The sequence below is a fragment of the Toxorhynchites rutilus genome, chromosome 2 (assembly GCF_029784135.1).
Source record: "Toxorhynchites rutilus septentrionalis strain SRP chromosome 2, ASM2978413v1, whole genome shotgun sequence".
NCBI classification, from domain to species: domain Eukaryota; kingdom Metazoa; phylum Arthropoda; class Insecta; order Diptera; family Culicidae; genus Toxorhynchites; species Toxorhynchites rutilus.
Window position 1 is genome coordinate 298,300,213 of NC_073745.1, and position 19,239 is coordinate 298,319,451.

Genomic DNA, 19,239 nt, shown 5'->3' on the forward strand with positions numbered 1-19,239 from the left:
CTCTCACCGTGGACAAGCGTGGACATATTGCGAGTGAAAATTGAACTCGTGACCTTCAGCGTGAGAGGTACGGATGTTACCACTACGCCAGATCGCCTCCACATCGAAAGTTATCTGTTATTCCTTGTATATGCTGCAAACTGATTTCAATTAAGGGATTTAGTGTTTTTGAAGACAACTTTCAAGTTTAGCTTCGAAAAAAAAAACCGTTTCAACTTGTCCCGGTGTACCCTATGTCTATTACGTGAAGGGGCTTAAAGCTAAATAGAGGTTACATTGAAATATATCAACCCCTAAAAAAATGTTTACATTTTTTCTATGAGTTTATGGATTATGGCCTTACCACTTTTTCCCATTTTCCATTAAGTTTAGACTATCTTTCATTAAATTGAAAGCAAATCAAATATCAAATTGACTTTTTTACTTCAATGATGTAGGATAAAAATCAGATTGCACATTTTTTGCATAGCTTTCGGATATCTTCGTGGCTCGATGGATCGATGGAAGCTGCTGCACACAGTTGTCTGTACTCAGTTTTATTTTATATAACTTCATAGTTACTACTTCTAGGTGAGATACATTAAATTAAATCTGCTTTCAATATAATAACACCTAACTCTCTCATTGCTGTGGGACGTATAATCTTGCTTTAATTGCTTTGTTCTACAAAGAGAGAGAATAATTATACTTTAAAAAAACCGAAACAAAAAAAATTGAAATCGAGAGCTAAACACCTCCAACGCGTGTTTAGTTTTTTGTAATAGCTCTTACACACCGAGCAGCGCCAGCAGCTGTCCTCGCCTAAAACAATGTGCCAAAAATTAGGCACACGTACACACACACACACACACACACACACACATACCAACACACGCTGAGCTGGCGCATGGTGTGGTGGATTAAAACTGTTTTCTAGTCCGTTTTGATTTACTTTGCGTGTGTTACAACTAAGTAGCTGGTTGGGGAATTAAGGTATTATTATTACAATTAGCGACTCCGTGCGCGAGTCTCCCATATTGTTGTTGTTTCAACTGTTCAGGCTATTTAGCTTCTGAAGTGCAATTTGTCGGTTAATTTCTGCGGTTTCTTTATTGATTTTAGCCGTTTCGAGATCGGTTTTTAATATCTCCATCCTCAATTCGTGTTCGCTTTGCTGCTGTTGTTCGGTCAGTTTGGGGCTCTGCTGGCTTCCGATGGTTGCACTCGCGCTGGGTGGCGGAATCGGAGAGCTGCTGGGCTGCTGAAGGGCTCTCGGCTGCGGATGCGGGTGCGGAAGTGGCGACTGGTGTGCCGGTTGGTGTGTCGTCTGAACCTCACCGTGGCTATTGCTGGCAGCGCTCAGATTCTGTACCTCGTGGAATGCGTTCTTCCACTGGCCAAGTTCGTTCAGTCGATTGAAGCGATTCTTCAGGATGCTCAACGCCTCCAGCGTGTTTGTGAGGTCGTTCTGGGACATGTTTACAGGTACATCGGACAGGTTCGGATCGCTACCGAACGTTCGGGCGTAATTCTCCACATCAACACCTTTGGTGTTGTTGTTATTGCTCATGTGTTCACTAAGTCGACTTGCGAAGCTGCTCGCCAACATTTCGCTGAATTTGGTATGCGCATGCTCGGTTGAGTAGGGTGACGAACTCGGCAGACCACTCAATCGGGGGAACTTTGCCTGTCGACCTTTCTCGTAATCGTCACCTTCCTCCATTGAGTCCTCCTTGATTTGCACTTCGCACAGGTTGTGTGAGGATTTGTCCCTGAAGATAAGAAATGGTAATTAGTCAATAGAAGGTTTTGTGGGAATATTGCAAGCTCTATCTCACCACATCGAGGAACTCTCTTCGTCGTTCTCGTCGCTGCAGTCTTTTATCGAAACGCCCTGGGGCAGACTCTCCTCCAGCGAGAGCTTCATCTTCGAGTAATCCACGTCGTCCATCAGTTCGTTTTTGCACACCTTCTTCGCCTCTTGCATAAACTCCCAAATCTCGAACGTGAACTGACTCGGCTTCTTGCGGTCCGCCATTTCTTGGCCGTATCGCTGGATGCGCTGCTGATAGTCCAGCATCTCGGCACGTGTACAGGCTGGCGAGAACGAAACAGATGTGATAGAAAATGAAAATGACGAAGCGAGAAGATAACGAGGCGGAAAAATTGGTGGTAATCAGTGTTAAGTGGTGTATCATTTCGGCATCTCTTCGATTCGGATATGTTTCGCTCGAAACGCTTATTCGGTGTGGTCACTGTTTGTGAAGATAATGGTAATCGATTTCGGGGGCATTTGTTACCGTTTACTCGTTTGCTCATGCCGGTGAGCAGGGTTACCATACCTACAGAATAATCTGTATTTATACAGATTTTTTAAACTTTTCAAAACCAAGAATCTGTTGATACAGATTACAGATTTTTAGGATTTCATAAAGAATTCACAGATTTAAAAAAATAAGGTTCCAATTTTATACAACAACTAGATGAACCGGCAAACGTTGTTCTGCCATATAAATTATTTCTAGTGAATATTTTGGGTGTTCAATTAAACTTATATAATGTATTGTAAGCGTGTTCGTTTTAACGATCTATAAAATGAATCGAATGTGATCAATAAAACAGAACAAATGAAAGTGTGTATAGTGTTTCTTGATTCAATGTATTTCGTTAACGTAACTGACGTGTTTGATGTTTTCTAAGTTAAATGTAAAGTGAAAAATGTAATATGTATTTGTCGAAAAGTAGAGAAATTAAATGAAGAAAATCAATATCGATTTCGTTCAATTGTTGTCTCGTTGATAGAAAATACACGCTTGCAGTTTTCAAGATGCATGGCTAGATTTATAACTGTTCATGAAATGGGACCAACGTAAAACGTCAAACAACTTCAATGGAGCTGTTGTACCGGTCTATTCGGTAGCACATTATTTTGTCGTTTCCATTCAATAGAGTATTCACATCGGTATTCTGAATTTAAAACACAGCCATATTGTTTCCTTAATTCCCGGAATTGGAAATGTATTTATAGTTTTCCATCGAATTGCAGAACTCAGCAAATTGAATTTGGTGCTCAGCCGAGGAAAATATGATATTGCCCAACACAGTCAATGTCTGCGTTGTTGATTTCGTCGTTGATATATCGGATGTCCGCGTACGCTTGTGATCGTGTCGTTGGTGCAATCTTTAGGAAAACGCCTTGTACATATTACATCTGCCATGCAATGCGATAAAAGTTTCAGATCCACGCAAGAACCATGTTAGTGGTAACCATATCGAACAGTCACTCATATCCCAGAATCCGATTGGTTTGAAACTCGACGTCACGATTCGATCGACATCATCTTTTGCATTCTTAAATCCGTTCGTCTCAAATTCAATCGTTCTATGTGAATGTGGCAACCTTGTCTTGTCGCAAAACAAACGTCAAAACAATTCATCCGTATTCGTGGAGCAATTTACTCTCCATCATATTTGAAGTTGAAGTTTGAATGAAAATGATTACTCGATGTCGTTTACATACATAGTCCTGACCCAAACATAACTTTTTTTCTATAAATTTCCTTGCAATTCCACCAAAATTTTATCTATAATAGAAAGTCATCACCAGACACAATGTTCGTTCAAGTTTCGGAGAATGTATTTCTTTTTTACATAGAACACATTTGATATGTACAGCTAATTTTTCATTTAAAATTTTTGTTTCAAAAGCGTTTTTATTTCACCTGAAAACCATTTCTGGTTCACATAAATAGAACATGGAGCTCAATGTCGGCTATGTCGAATTGTGCGGCAAGGTGGCCACATTTGCACAACTCAATTGGACTTGAGTCGAACGGGTTTCAGAATGGAAAATTACAATTCGTTCGGATAATTTTGACTCGATCGGATTTCAGATTACGGGTTAATAGCTGATCAGTAAACAGATCTGGAATTTCTAAGGAAATTACACTATCAATTTACTCAGGGCCTATCGATTTTGTCGACTAACCAAACTAAAAATGTATATTTGAGGTAATCATCGCTTCTCTCAACCGAATACATCCACCAATATGTGGGACCGAAACCCACAGGACTTCATTTTTTCCTTTGAACCTACTCTCTCTACCTTTGCACATATAGCGATTATAAATTGATGGCACAGCTCACGATATCGTAGAGTGGCGTTGTCCTGATCATATCGAATCATCATATGATACTATTCAAAATAGTCACATATGTTCCTGAGCTAGTCAGTTAGAATACATTCAAGGCATAGAAATTTCAACCAAGTACTACTAGATATGGTGCAAGCAATACTGTGATGATAAGGCGATCTTTTGGAACGTCAGTGGTATTGAAGAAGAACATGGAGAGAGTCGTATGAACGATGTGCGTCAACAAAGAATTCCAGATTATTATTTTTCCTTCGAATCATAATTTCTCGCGACACAGGGCAGTCGCCTGATTCTAGCAACGCTTGCGCATTGAGTGAACCCACGTGCAGGAAAATTCAGCAGGAGTTTTATCAGGATTGATGATAATAGCGTGATTGTCATTTTGTAAACCGAGCAAGTGTGATTTAAAGTAATTCAATAATCCATTGTTCTCATTCAAAAATACTTCCAGCCGCCGATACGCTGTGGATGAGAGTTCGATGTAGCGGGCGTGGAATCTGTCATTCAGCAACATACATAAATTCGTATTGGAAAACGAACGACGATAAAATTATTTGATTTTTTTTGTAATTCTAAAATCGCGATTAAAAGTTGGGTATAGGGGTTTGAAATTGTAGTTATATGAATTGTTTGAAGCCAAATTAAAAAAATATATATATTCAGTTTTTTTTTCTGCATAGGGCCACCCTAATCGGTATCAAATATATAGTAATCAGCCATTGGATGCAGAACATAATAATCTATCGACTGTAAAATGACCATGTCATTCGGACAACTGACAACAGCTCCAAACGAAAAAATCTGTGTAGCAGACTGTAAAAAAAAACGAAATTGCATTCAACCAAAGCGAACCATAAACTTACAATATAGCATCGGACGATAGTGATCGTTTTTCCAAAAAGGCAGATCCGAATCTTTAACAGATTTTTCTGTTTCGGAAAGCTCCTGGAATCAGATGTAATGCATTCCTTAATCAATTTGTTTTCATTCATTGAGATATTATTTTGTAAAAAACAGCAAAAGTGAGTCAAAATATATACCATTCATGAAATTAGTCAAGAGCGGTTGCAAAATACTAATATGCTGTGTAATGATATTATGTGAATAACTAGCATGTACTTGGTTCTCTCTGGCTGCAAAGAGAACGAAGTTTAGCGTGTCAAGCAGAAATATTATTTTGTTTTTTTTTATATTTCTGAAGGTACTGAATCAAAAATTGACGACGATGTGTGCTTACAGCATGAAAAGTAGTATTATGTTTGACATCCTGTTTGTAGCACGTGAGCGGTGGAATGAAAGATTTGATCCGACACAGTCAATTAGTGGGAGCCCAAACTTCAAATTAAAACATCTCAAAATAATGTTTCTGGCGCTTGGTTCGTTTTGACAGAATCCCGACCAATTGACTCCTTATACGGCTTTTCGATTTGCGGCCGAATTTCGTAGATTTGATTATTTTTATTCAATGAATTTCAATAATTTTTCCGATCACTTCACGAAAATTCTCCATTTCGAGAGCTTATTGCTTAGTCATTTCATGATGAATTTACGAGATGTCGATATATAATAATCGATAATCTAATACTGTTTGCCAATAGTTTATGTTTTTAGATGGCGTTGCAGTGAGCACTTCTAATTTTCCAAACATTTGTTCAGAAAGAAACGCCTTTAACACGGAACAATCCGTATAGCCCATGTTAGGAACAGGCATTGCGGTCTGCACAAATGGGTCAGCCAACCTGGTTAGGGATTCTAACAATCCGAACTTTGAAAACTATTCCTTTGGAAAAAATTGAAAATTCGAACTTTTCAATCATAATTGATGAGTCTACCGAACTGGGAACCTTAAAAATTTTAGCTATTGTAGTTTGAAGTTTTGATGAAAATAAATTTCAGGTGAAACATACACATTATATAGATCTATCGAGCAGAGCTCAAATCATTGAATATTCTGAATTTGTCTGCAACAATCTGGCTTTCACTAGAATTCGTCGTTGAACGCAGCCTACGGAGGTTCAACGAACTGAACCTGTTATTCAATTTTCAAGTTAAATACGAAACCAAACAGCGAATCGAATTTTACATCATTTGAACGACTCGATCAGCAAATCTATTTTACTTATTTTGAACTACGTTTTGCTATTGAATTTACTCAGATCTACTAGGAAATCAGAGCTCTTTATCTTACTCATTGGATAATATATGCCCAGAACAATACATCAAATCTTATGACGCAGGATTAGACTTTGAAAATGTTGAGCAGAATCTATAGAACCCACATAATCTTCGTTGAAGTTAAAGCCGTCGAAACAGGCATTGAACTGGATAAGAGCAGACAAATAACTACTGCTGATATGAATTGGTAAACGGTTGAACAATAAAAGTTCAAAAAATATAAATATAAATGAAAATATACCGATTAATTTATGTAGCATAAAAAATTCTATTAGAACCGTCTTTATCCTGAGTACATGGCTTCATGCCAATTGAATGTCCCCTTTTCATTCGTTGGCAGTATGTTACATTTGCAAGCCTTACATTTTTGTGTGTGCTCTAGAATATGTTATAATAAGAGTATTTACGTTGCACAATGCAAATAAGCATGAAAAAATGCAACTGTTTAAACTTTCATTACACCTCAATGAAGCATTGTGTTTTTACTACAATGTACAGGTAAACTTCGATATAACGTACATTTCACTTTCAAAATTGTACGTTGTATCGAATTGTACGTTATATCGAAACATAATAGTACTCACAAACGTAGTCTATAATACATTATTGTGTTGCTGTTTTATTAAAGATAACGAATAACTTCAATCAGAAGACGAAGCCAGCCTTTCTCATGATGTTACCCTTCGTACTGTTGATTAAAGTTTGATTCATTTAGAATCCGGAATCACAAAACCAGCTGTATTTCGGGATTGATTGAAGGTACAGAACTTGTTTTAGCATCACAATACAGATAATTCATTGTTATATCAGGAAAAAAATATTGAAATATTTTTTCCTTTACACTTTGGAAATGTGTACATTATATCGAGGTAAAATGTACGTTATATCGAGTGACGTTATATCGAGGGTACGTTAAAACGAGGGTACGTTTTAAATACAATACAGATATCCATACATATTTTCTGGAAAAGAACTAAGATGAAAAGATTTTTTTAGGTCGGAAACACAGATTTTACTATGGCAACCCTGCCAGTGAGGTGAAGTTGAATGAAGTCGAATGTATGAATGGAAGAAAACGAACCAATGGGTAAGAGAAAAACGACAGCCCCTACCTTTCATTCTCCGCCACTGCTCTTTCAACCGGTTGCAGTTCCGGTCGGTGCCGAAGGCAATCGCGAACTGCTGGTGGATGATCTTCCAGGCACGATTTTTGAGCGACGTCAGTGCACTGTCCAGCCGTTTGTTCTCGATGATGTGCATGTCCTTGCGGCACAGCTCCAGCAGGAAGCGCTTCTCTTCGTAGGCCCAATTTTGCGTTCGTTCCCGCTTCTTGAATCGCTGGGCGGTTCCCAATGTACTCGCTAGCATCTTTGACGATCGTTGTCGGTTTGTTTGGTATTTGGTTCAAGTTTTCCCTCGTTGAAGGCGGAAGTTTTACTAGCCCGTGTTCACTCTCTTTGGTCGCCTGGGTTCTTTGGTCGATTTGGTTTACATCTGTGTGATACGCTGAAGAGAAGGAGGGAGAAAAGCGGCAATTAATATGTGCGTACCACCCGTTGTTCCGTTTCCAATTATGTAACAAGTGAATGACGATGGAATGTGGAAATGAGGAATCTTAAACTAATGTACACTTAATGATTTGAGTGATCGCGTATGAAATATGTTGAATGAGGTTGGTTAAATTGTTCCGAATCCAATTATGCGATTCGTGGCGGTTTGCTGTGAGCCCCTGTTTATCTGTCCGTTATAAAAAGCTATAACCACTCAAAAACGAGATCATTATCGATTCTAATGAGTTCAGTTGGATGTTTATGTTGTTATCGATTGGTACAAACATTCGCCAAATTGATGCATTTTACCAGCCGTTAATGCGAGCCGCTTCAAAGTCTTTTGGATAATACGAGCAGAAGTAAAGTACAACGAGTCCACTTTGCGTCGAAAATACAGCGGAGGCGCTTGATATTAGACGTAATAAGTTGTGGTAAAGTGAAATTCTTCGTTGCGGTACAGCTTTGGTTCAGCGTGATCGTCATAGCCAGCACGATATGGTTTCATCAAATATCTATATCGAATATAGTTCTGTTATCGTGCTCATAATGATTACTTTTCTATAAAATGTAATGCTATTCAATAGGACACACTACCAAGTTCTGTTATTGAGATGTTTTATTAGCAAAAAGTCTCAAAACGAATGCTTTTAATTAAAATTGGTATCAAAGAAATGCGATCTTTGGGGAAAGTCTTCAAGAAGTAGGGACCCGAACAACCGTGGGACAGAATAACCAACTTGCAATAAATGACTAGAATAAAGTAATGAGACATATATAGATTAGTTACGTTAGATGTTTTGGTATAATCGGTTTTGGATGCGTCAAATTCTACTGAGGCCCTCTAAGGTAAACTTCAGTTAAGTTATATTATTGTCAGATATTCATAGTAGTCTACTGCCCATGTTTGCATAGGAGACGTAATCATCAACACCATTAGTCTTGGGGACACGCAATTTTATTGTTTTTTTGCCTATTTTGATTATCTATACAATTCGGATACTATACAAAGAGGTTTATTTGGATATATAGAATTCCAAATTCGTCAGCTCACAAAATTGAAACTTGATCGTCACTACAAATTCTAGCAAAATTGGAATCATAGGAATACCTCGGCCAGCACAATCGCCTGACCTTAACCCAATAGTCAACTCTCTTAACCAAATAGAACATTTTTGACGTAGAACTACGTCTTTCAGGTAGGGTGCCAAATCAGAAAACACACACATTTTTCATGAAATAAAGTTAACGTTAATAACTATTTTCACTGTGAACGAATTCTCATGATTTGCATATCGATCGAATCGGAAATTCTCTAAGATTTGTTGGATATGCTATGCATTACAATTCGCTAATCTCTAAATGGTTTAAATTCATGAAAACTGGAAGAGCTTCCTTTTTCCCATACGTTTGTTCTGCCGATTTGTGTGCTAACCCTACCCGTATTTCGAATGCTTATAACTCGAACATTTCTTAACAGATTGGAAAGATGTTTGCATCAATTGATAGGAAATATTTCTACGCGTCTATCACAATTATTAAAATGTTATTTTTAATTAGATGCACAATTGAATAGCTGTAAAATGTCAAGCGTTATCTAAACGCCCTAACTGCAAAGTTTTGATTGGCCCAATTTACGGTTTCCTCAACACAGACTTCAAAATTGATGTATTGTGGAAATCAGCTTTGCAAATATACATGCAAGTCGGGGGTATTTTTGTTCCCACAGAGCTGTGTTTCCCTAAAACGGACTTCAAGATTAATGTGCCTGGAGGAATCCGCTTCGTCAAAACATGCAAGTCGGGGGTATTTTTTTTCCACTGAGCTATGTTTCCCTAACATGGACTTCAAAATTAATGTGCCTGGGGGAATCCGCTTTGTAAATACATTCAAGTCGCGGATATTTTCTGGTGTTGAGTACTTTTGTACTCGCTTGTCGTTGTGCAGACCGGAATATGTTTCCCTAAAACGTACTTAAAAAATGAGAAGCCTAGGAAAGTCATCATTTCAGATACTAGAGGTGAACATGAGTTGTGCAATAATTTCATAGGTAAGGTAAAATACAATGATCGTTTGACAATTCTTCTGCGCATATATTTGGTAGTCCTAGGCATCATATCAAACGTAGAAGGACGTTCATCAAATTTATTTGTAACGAAGAACATAATCTATTAAAAAAATTAAATTTCGATGCATTCGAAAATAATATTCGAAGTGGTAAACAAGTGGATTGCATAATATAATTGCTTAGTTCTACGCCAAAAATATGCGGTCGTGTCATAGATACAACCCCTTACATTTTTTTTCAATTATTGGATAATTCGGAGTAAATCTGAAAGTTGATTAACGACGAATAAACTTTTTTTTGACATATTGAATATGCAATTTATCATCGATCTCTATAGAGAACTTGAGGTAAGACGCAATGTCGAGTTGAAACACATCATTGAAAAAAAAGCTAAATTGTGTAAACCAAATCACTTCCTCTGAAATTTCAGAGCTAATGATTGAGCTTGAAAGAACAGATGTTTGAAATTTTTGTTTTGAATGCCATAATACCACGGCACCAAAAATGTACACTTGCCGTGAATTTTTGATGTTGCGTGTTTGGCCAATATTATCTCCGTTCGAATATTGCAGCGGCGTTCCTGCGTTCCTATGATGAGACGCACTTTTGTTTTTTTACTTGCTTCTATTTTGTATATTTGTGAAATTATGAACTTTTTGGACTTTTATAAGAATTGGGGTTGAACTCTCGTTTCGAGCCAGATATCGGTAGACCTATCGATACTGCGGAGTAGATTTGTTGATGACTTTAGACACTATAGTATATCAGGCAGAAATATTTTTTGAATTTGCATTGCTTCTGGCACCATTTAACATAGGCCGCTTCCAAAGATCAGTCACAACAATAAAACATTCCAAATGTCGTGCGGAAGTGATTTAGCGCTCCTAAACATAATAAAAATATTCATTTATTTGATATTTTGTGAATAAAAAGATAAAGCCGGTCAATTTTTAATCGTCAACGCCGAAATGCATAGATGCAATGTCTCGGTTAGGTAAACAACGGAGAGATTTTCTTAACAGAATGGTGGGATGCTTCTCGTGAGCAGGGCCTTACAAGAACACTCTCAGGTGTGATTCTCTGTTACCCAGGATTAATTAGAGTTAATATTTAAATTAAGGATAAAAATATTCGTTTATCTTATTTGATTAAAATAAAAAAAATAATCCGCTGCGAATGAAGGGTCTTTATAGTAGCATGTGCAAAAAAGAACCTGAAATTATATAACCCTCTGCCCCCAAGGAAGTGGTTGTAATAACTGTTATCTATGGCTATTGCGCAAAGAAAGAAATGGATGAACCCCTAAGCCAAGATGTGACGCGACCCTTGCCGAGGAATGGCCGGTGGGGTTTGATTAAACACTCTGCCGTTAACGGAGCCTTGCAGTACCAGGGCGCCCTCCACAGAACTTTCCGCCTTTACTGCATTAAGCGGGTCATTGATGCAGCAAACCCTATTTACCGCGCATCTTGTAGGGCTTCTATGCACGATCCTAATAAACAAACCTTAATAGAGATTGATTCTATGAGTGCAGACACTCCGACTCGTCGTGAGTCGACAGAAGATGAGAGTGACGACAGTAACGTCACTACATAAACTAGATCTTAAGTGTTAGATCCAGCTGAGGTTCACATATCGTTCAAGAAAAAACCTTACAAATGCTCTGAAGAGGGGGCTGAAGAGTCTGGTTGCAGCTGTGGTCCCTGCAAGGGAAGCTCTGGAACGAGCATTGAGGAAACATTTCTCTGAACCAACAAACGCCCTCGAGACTAGCTAGAAGTTACGAAAAACGGATACTAACCGATAAACCGAAGCAGAATCTCTGCTTCCGGAAACGAGCGGAGCAGATCAGAGTTGGGATTCTCTCGAAGGGCTATCTAAACACTGACCTATCAATGGCTCAGATTGCTAAAGAACAGAAAGGAAACGAACTTGTGAAATCTAAATTTTTCAACTGCCAGTACAAGTCAGATTATTTGGTTCTATCATCGTATGATTGGAAATTTAGAATTTGGGCGCCTTACAAAAAAAAATTCGTAGCACTTTTGTTATTCAGAACGATTACAGATGACTGAGGGTTAACTAATCTACGTACTGACGTTGTTGTTACCTTAAATTTTATGAGCATGGTCAAGATAAGTCCATTCTCGCTTAGGGGGTGCGTGTTATACACTTCTCCTATAACACTAGCATATGACACGATACTCTTGATGCAGAAAATATTCCACGTCCAAAAACTCTTCATGCCTTTCTCCCACAAAGCGCAACTCAAAACTCGACGAACCTTCCATGCGTCAACTCGCAAGCAGAAATATTACCATAATTTTCCAATTTGGCGAAACTAGGATGAAGAAAACAAATTCAAAGAAAAGCCAAATCACAGCTCAAAAAAAAAAACTCCAGTGAATTCAAGACGCGTCTGGGGTCCGGAAGCACAGAGTCTAAAAACTTCAAAAACCTTGGCAATCTGAAGTTCTCTGAGACTAGTGATGTCAAATTTGTGGTTCCAGAGAACTTGACATCAAAGATGATAGGACTGGTTTTGATGTCTCAGGTTTGGAATTATTTCTATCAGTGATGCCAGAGTCATACTGATAGCGATGAATGACTGATTGACAAATTGTCACACATTCATGTCATGTCATGGAAGCAGTCCGGGGGAGTACATATGGGCTGCGTGGCCAATGTTCCAGTTTAAACTGGATTCGTCCAGCAATTGGCTATCATACATCTCCCAGTAACCGACGAAGTAAAGTTCATTCTTCATTCTAACTTAACCCTGGCTAACAAAAGTAGCGAAATAGGAATGTCGAAATAATTCCATTCCATTCTTTGTTTTTGAGAGCCTTTAAACTTTGCAGTTCATTCGCCTATATGTCGAAATAATGTTTATTCCATTAGGCCCTAGCAGTACCCGATTATATATGTGGGGTTCAGAAGGAAATAGGTGTAAGTGACTTGTTCGATTTCTCTTCATCAACTTTTTCTTTAGTTAATAAATCTACTGCAAAAACGCTCCAATTTGAGTTTGCTATAGAATCCGATAGATGAGGATCTGACCTATCTTCCACAGTGTCAGATACAGCTGGGAATGTTTTTGCAGCTAAGTTATGACCAACAGTGAGAGAATTGATGTAGAGAAATCGATTTTGTCACTTATATCACAAAACTGGCAAAAGCTACCGTGATATTGCCGATATTTTTTTTTTATCTGTATTATAGTGATTTTCAACTCATTTGGCTGGTTCGTCACTTTTACTTCCATTTTTTTTGAAGAATGTCGGGAGTGAGAATTGAATTCGTGACCTTTAGCGTGAGAGGCATGGATGTTACCACTACGCCAGATCGCCTCCATTTTGCCGACATTGTCCATCTTCACAAAGATACGGTCGCTAAGGTTATGCCGATGTACAAAAAGCGTGGATCTATCTCATCAGCTAAGCGATCGGGGCGTTCTTCAAAGACAACTAGCCGAATTAGCAGAGCTATCGTGAAGAAGGCGGAGTTGGACCGGGGACCATCCGCTCCGAAAATTGCGAAACAGATTGAAAGCGAGTGTTCCATTCAACTGACACCACAAACCGTACGAAATCGTTTCCATAAGAGAGGTTTCAAGGGCAGAGTAGCACTTAAGAAGACATGGTTGTCCGCAAAAAATCATTTCCATATCCCAGGAAAATGACGGCGAACCGGTGAAAGTTTGAAAAAGGAGTGTTTGCGGCGTACAGTCAAGCATGAGTTACTTTACCAACATTGATTTTTCAACCACCTGCGCATGACTTTTTTCTGCAGGTAAGGTGATGGGGTGTGGGGATATCATGACCAAGGAGGTTTATTCGTGCATTTTGAAGCGAAAACTACCAACACGCAACAATCTTCATGTGATGGTAATCCCAGTCCCTTGCTGCTCACATTACGGTCTGCTGCTTTGGTAATTGGTACTATTAATAACACAACAATAGAAGTCTCATAACAACAGTCCCGATGTGTATGGTCCAACTGTGAAAATTCATACAATAGGAATATTCTTACGCCGAAAAAAAGGCGACATGTGTATCGATACAATAGGAATACTCTTACGACAAATGGCTCTGATACAGCTGAATCGCTAAATGAGCCTAATAATATAAACAGATGGGATGAAAAAGACGAAGATTCGAAGCACACCTCAAAGCTGGATTCGCATTAGTTCAAGAAGAAGCGTATCTAGGTTTTGGAGTGGTCAGCACAGCTTCCCGACCTTAATCCGATCGATCATCTTTGGTCAATTTAGAAAATTAAGCTCCAGGAGCGCAAACCCAACAGGTATCCATCAATTGCGGCAGGTAATCTCAACTGAATGAGACAGAAACACCCCGGAAACAGTTGCTAAACATGTCGAGCCGATGCCCATGATTATTAAAGTCAAATGTGGTCAAACTATGTAAGCCAGGGGGGTGAATATACGTTTTTACGTTATTTTTTAACTTTTTTTTTACCATTTACCATGAGACGTTTTTTTTTTGAGCTTGCATGAACTGGATTTGTTTTTATATAAATAACACATGAATAACTGAACAACGATTAACCGTGTTCTAATTTTCTGGTGGGTTTTTTGGAATAAATCTATTTTTTCACTGATCCTGGACTTTTTTTTTGCATACTGTAAGTTTTTTAGCCATTGTAATTGCTAGAGTTCGATTATACAAACTGTTTCAAATAACTCGAAATCTTCGATGCAACCAACCAGTCTTTGAAATTCAATGTTTCTCGGGAGAAATTCGTCAAGTGTTGGTTTAAAATCCCAAGCCTTAGACTTATTTTACACCTTCTCACATTGAACATTGTGATTATAATCACAAAAATACCACAAGCCATGTAATACTTCCGGTACTTTTAAAATTTTCAGTGATGAAAAAAGTTAAATTTCGATGACTCTAATGGGTTTAACGGATACTGGCGTTATTCACGGATGGAACCTTTGCCGGTAAATCATTCATGTCATAGACAGGATTTTGTGCAGCTGGAAAGCTCAAAATAGCCTTCACATCCACCAAATGAATAGCAACGACTAAGTCCGGGTTCGAGAGGGCTTCTTTCTGCTTATTTTGAGCGAATATAGCCGAGATCAATTTACGTCTAAGCAAGACCGGGAAATAGATTTGCTCCACTGACTAAATCATCACCCGAACTTTAATCCAGTGAAAAAATTGTAAGGGATTGTATCTATGACACGACCGCATATTTTTGGCGTAGAACTAAGCAATTATATTATGCAATCCACTTGTTTACCACTTCGAATATTATTTTAGAATGCATCGAAATTTAATTTTTTTAATAGATTATGTTCTTCGTTACAAATAAATTTGATGAACGTCCTTCTACGTTTGATATGATGCCTAGGACTACCAAATATATGCGCAGAAGAATTGTCAAACGATCATTGTATTTTACCTTACCTATGAAATTATTGCACAACTCATGTTTACGTAGTCCTCGAACCGCGAAAGTTCATTCACTCCTAGTATCTGAAATGATGATTTTCTTAGGTTTCTCAGTTTCAAAGTTCGTTTTAGGGAAACATATTCCGGTCTGCACAACGACAAGCGAGTACAAAAGTACTCAACACCAGAAAATATCCCCAACTTGAATGTATTTACAAAGCGGATTCCCCCAGGCACATTGATTTTGAAGTCCATTTTAAGGAAACACAACTCAGTGGAGAAAAAATACCCCCGACTTGCATGTCTTGACGAAGCGGATTCCTCCAGGCACATTAATCTTGAAGTCCGTTTTAGGGAAACACAGCTCTGTGGGAACAAAAATACCCCCGACTTGCATGTATATTTGCAAAGCTGATTTCCACAGGTACATCAATTTTGAAGTCTGCGTTGAGGAAACCGTAAATTGGGCATAGATAGAAGATAACGCTTGACATTTTACAGGTATTCAATTGTGCATCTAATTAAAAATAACATTTTAATAATTGTGATAGACGCGTAGAAATATTTCCTATCAATTGATGCAAACATCTTTCCAATCTGTTAAGAAATGTTCGAGTTATAAGCATTCGAAATACGGGTAGGGATAGCACACACATCTGCAGAACAAATGTATGGAAAAAAGGAAGCTCTTCCAGTTTTCATGAATTTAATCCATTTAGAGATTAGCGAATTGTAATGCATAGCATATCAAACAAATCTTAGAGAATTTCCGATTCGATCGGTATGCAAATCATGAGAATTCGTTCACAGTGAAAATAGTTATTAACTTTAATTTTATTTCATAAAAATGTGATTTGTTTTCTGATTTGGCACCCTTCCTGAAAGACGTAGTTCTACGTCAAAAACCTCTGCGAGATCTTGGTTCGGAGGATTTTCGCTGAGGGAAAGCAACATGCTAATGTAGATGAACTAAAGAAATCTATATCGGAGGCATGACAGGCTAACATTAACTTCTTATGCACCTACCATGAGGTTCAGTTTCTTTTTTTTGCGAATAGTGCCAGGAATATCTTTGAGAGAGGAAAAATTAAATTACATTCGATACGGCAACCAGATATCGAACCAAATTGTGTACATTTGACCCAAATCGAATAACCCTAACTATGCTGAATGAAGTCTTGAGGTTAACATAAAACTAATGAATTCCTGCTTTCCCCACCTAATAGGAGAAGCTTTATAGAGGTAAAGTACATTATGTTGGAAATACTACTTGACATGTGCGCCGTTTTGACAGCTGTTACTTTGTTCTTTTTTTATTCGCTAATTTATCAAAGCCCTGAACCTGAACAAATCCCTCACAAAATAACTTTTTGGTGCACTGACATTGCCTTCTAGACCATGCGATTTAGCACTGTTGGACTATTTTTGTGGAGTTATCTGAAGTCTTTGGTCTTCGCCAACAAATCGTAGACGATTGACGCATTGGGAGACAATATATCACTTCTATTTATGCAAAAATGGATCACAAATTGGACTTCTCGGAAAGTCTTCTTCCGAACCAGTCGAGGAAGCCATATACATATAATATTTATATAAAAATGGGAAAAAATATCTTCTGAATAAATCCAAATTCATGACAATACTGATTAGTACTGAGTCTGATTATAAGATGTTCAGGTGCTTTGAACAATGATTCATGCTGCAGTTTCATTGATTTAACATTTGAAAAACTGTCTATTTCTATCACATTGAATTGATCCACATTAGAAGACCTTTATTCTGATTAGAAGATGAATAAAATATCAGAAATCTTAGAGAGCAATTATTTTTGAATATTCCATAGTATCATTCTGATGTGTTGTTTCTACAGAATCAAATAAAAATTGATACGATTGTTGGATTATATTTCTTGCATCATAAAGCACACATTGTTTTAAGTTGCCTATCGCTATTCAAAATCCATGTGGGAACTTTTCAAATCAAACTAGCCAGATCCAAAATTCTCCCTAAAACCATCCAGTCACGGATCACATCACATCGTCAGATCGGGTAATATCTCACAACAGTGACACTTCCTCCACTCACCAAGTCCCGCACCTATCAAAAATCTCCTCGTATCCGGTATTGATCACCGCCGTTTAGGCCACGGTTCGATTATCACTCTCCTAGGTTTAACAAGTCATAAGCCGTGTACAATTGTCGAAACCGAGCTAAATCGTCCCACTAAAAACTGTCGATTGTGTACTTCAATTTTTTTTTCGGGCCAACTAGCCTGCCTGGCAGACCTGTTTGGTAAATCGAATACACCTTCAAATTGGTCCGTAAGTTAGTTCGTGTGAGGGAAGCAACACAAAAAAAAGGTGGCATCTAAGACGACGACGGCAATGATGATGATGATGCTGTACTTTTGGTGTGTACTTTTTGTTATTATTTTTATCGGATTTATTAAATACATATGAATATTCCGACTCGGTTCAAGTATAGGACCGTAAATAGGAATAGGCACAGATGAATAGGCTAAAACGACTCGAAAGGAGTCGGTGGTATCGAAAGTGTTGCTTCGAGGAACGATTAGGAAGAGTATGTAGCACACATCAAAACATCACGTTGTGCTTTTTTTTTGACAGCAGGTAAAAGCGGATGGGGGAGGAAGCGGAGGAAACACAGAGTGAGAAAAAAGTTGTCTATTTGAATTAATGGTCGTATAATAATATGTTCAATAGCAAGCAGGGTAACCTGCGTCATACGTACCCGATTCGATGCTCAATGTAATGACATCATTTTTTGTCGCTCCACTAGGATCCGGACGTTGAAGTAGCGCACAGCAATGTGGCTCAACGGTTCAACGTGTGTTGAAATAATCAAAAGATTGATTTTAACAAATATTCCTAGCGAGCATTCAAATCTTTTGTTTTCAGTTCACTCTACAGCTTCATTCGTTGCACAGAAAACACTTACAAGTCTCACTATAATGACTGCGCTTGATTTAAATGGGCCTTAATCCACGGTGAACTCACTGAGCACAAACGTAATTCATATTTCTGGGCAGTCTCGGCAGCCAAACTACAGCAGCCTTAGCACACACTCTAAAATTATTATTTATCTTAAGAATCACCACTTCATCTCGATATCTTCACAGCATCCAAATGCGGACTCAAACTTGCTCATCACAGTGCTTTGCCGCCTAAACACAGCAACCAGTGCCGAAGTGCCAAAAAAAAAACGAAGAACAAGACAACTTAGTAAGTACCACCAATCACACAACCGTAATCCGTGAGAGCCTTCCAAAATCCTATCCGAGTGTATGTGGGAAAAGTGCGCGCGCGATCACATGCCTAATCCAAGCCGAGAGCCGAAAATCGCTGGAGATGTACATCGGCCAAGCAATGAATTCCAACTATTTTGGTTGTTACTTGCCCGCCTATCGGGGCACCACATCGGAAAGTGCCAAAATATTGCTCGAAGACGCATTTCATCTGCGTATGCCACACTCTGTCCGTAATAAAATATTACTAATGACTAAAATTGATTTTTATTTTCGGTATACGTGCATACCTGCTCTCTCTGGCTGCTGGCTGTTGGTAGGCCGAAGGTAGCTTACCGGTGCGAATGTAAGGCCGTGGGAAGGAAAGAGAACGGACATTGGGTGATCTCCATCGTAATGTTTACCGTATTTTTTACTGCCTTTTGTTCGGATAGTTCTCGCATGTCTCTTTTCTTCGCAGAAAGGCTACGTTTAACCCCAAAAATCCTTCTTATTGATGCATTTAGCGGTAACCTATGCGGAAAGGGAAGATAGGTACTGCGTTCGCTGGAAACTTTTTGGCCAACGTATTATAATGATATTTTAGGTAACTAGTTGACTAGTTGATACATCCTTTTCGTTTTTTTGA

At 38.4% G+C, this 19,239-nt stretch overlaps 1 protein-coding gene across 1 annotated transcript; it reads right to left on the reverse strand.

Moving 5' to 3' along the window:
• Nucleotides 1-513: 513 nt before the first annotated feature.
• LOC129769102 (uncharacterized) lies at nucleotides 514-18,838 on the reverse strand. Its single transcript, XM_055771129.1, has 4 exons — nucleotides 18,098-18,838; nucleotides 7,421-7,814; nucleotides 1,818-2,076; nucleotides 514-1,751 (listed from the first exon to the last, which is right to left on the reverse strand). The coding sequence occupies exons 2-4, from the start codon at nucleotides 7,674-7,676 to the stop codon at nucleotides 1,028-1,030; spliced, it is 1,239 nt and encodes a 412-aa protein (XP_055627104.1). The 5' UTR covers nucleotides 7,677-7,814; nucleotides 18,098-18,838; the 3' UTR covers nucleotides 514-1,027.
• Between the last annotated feature and the right edge of the window lie 401 nt (nucleotides 18,839-19,239).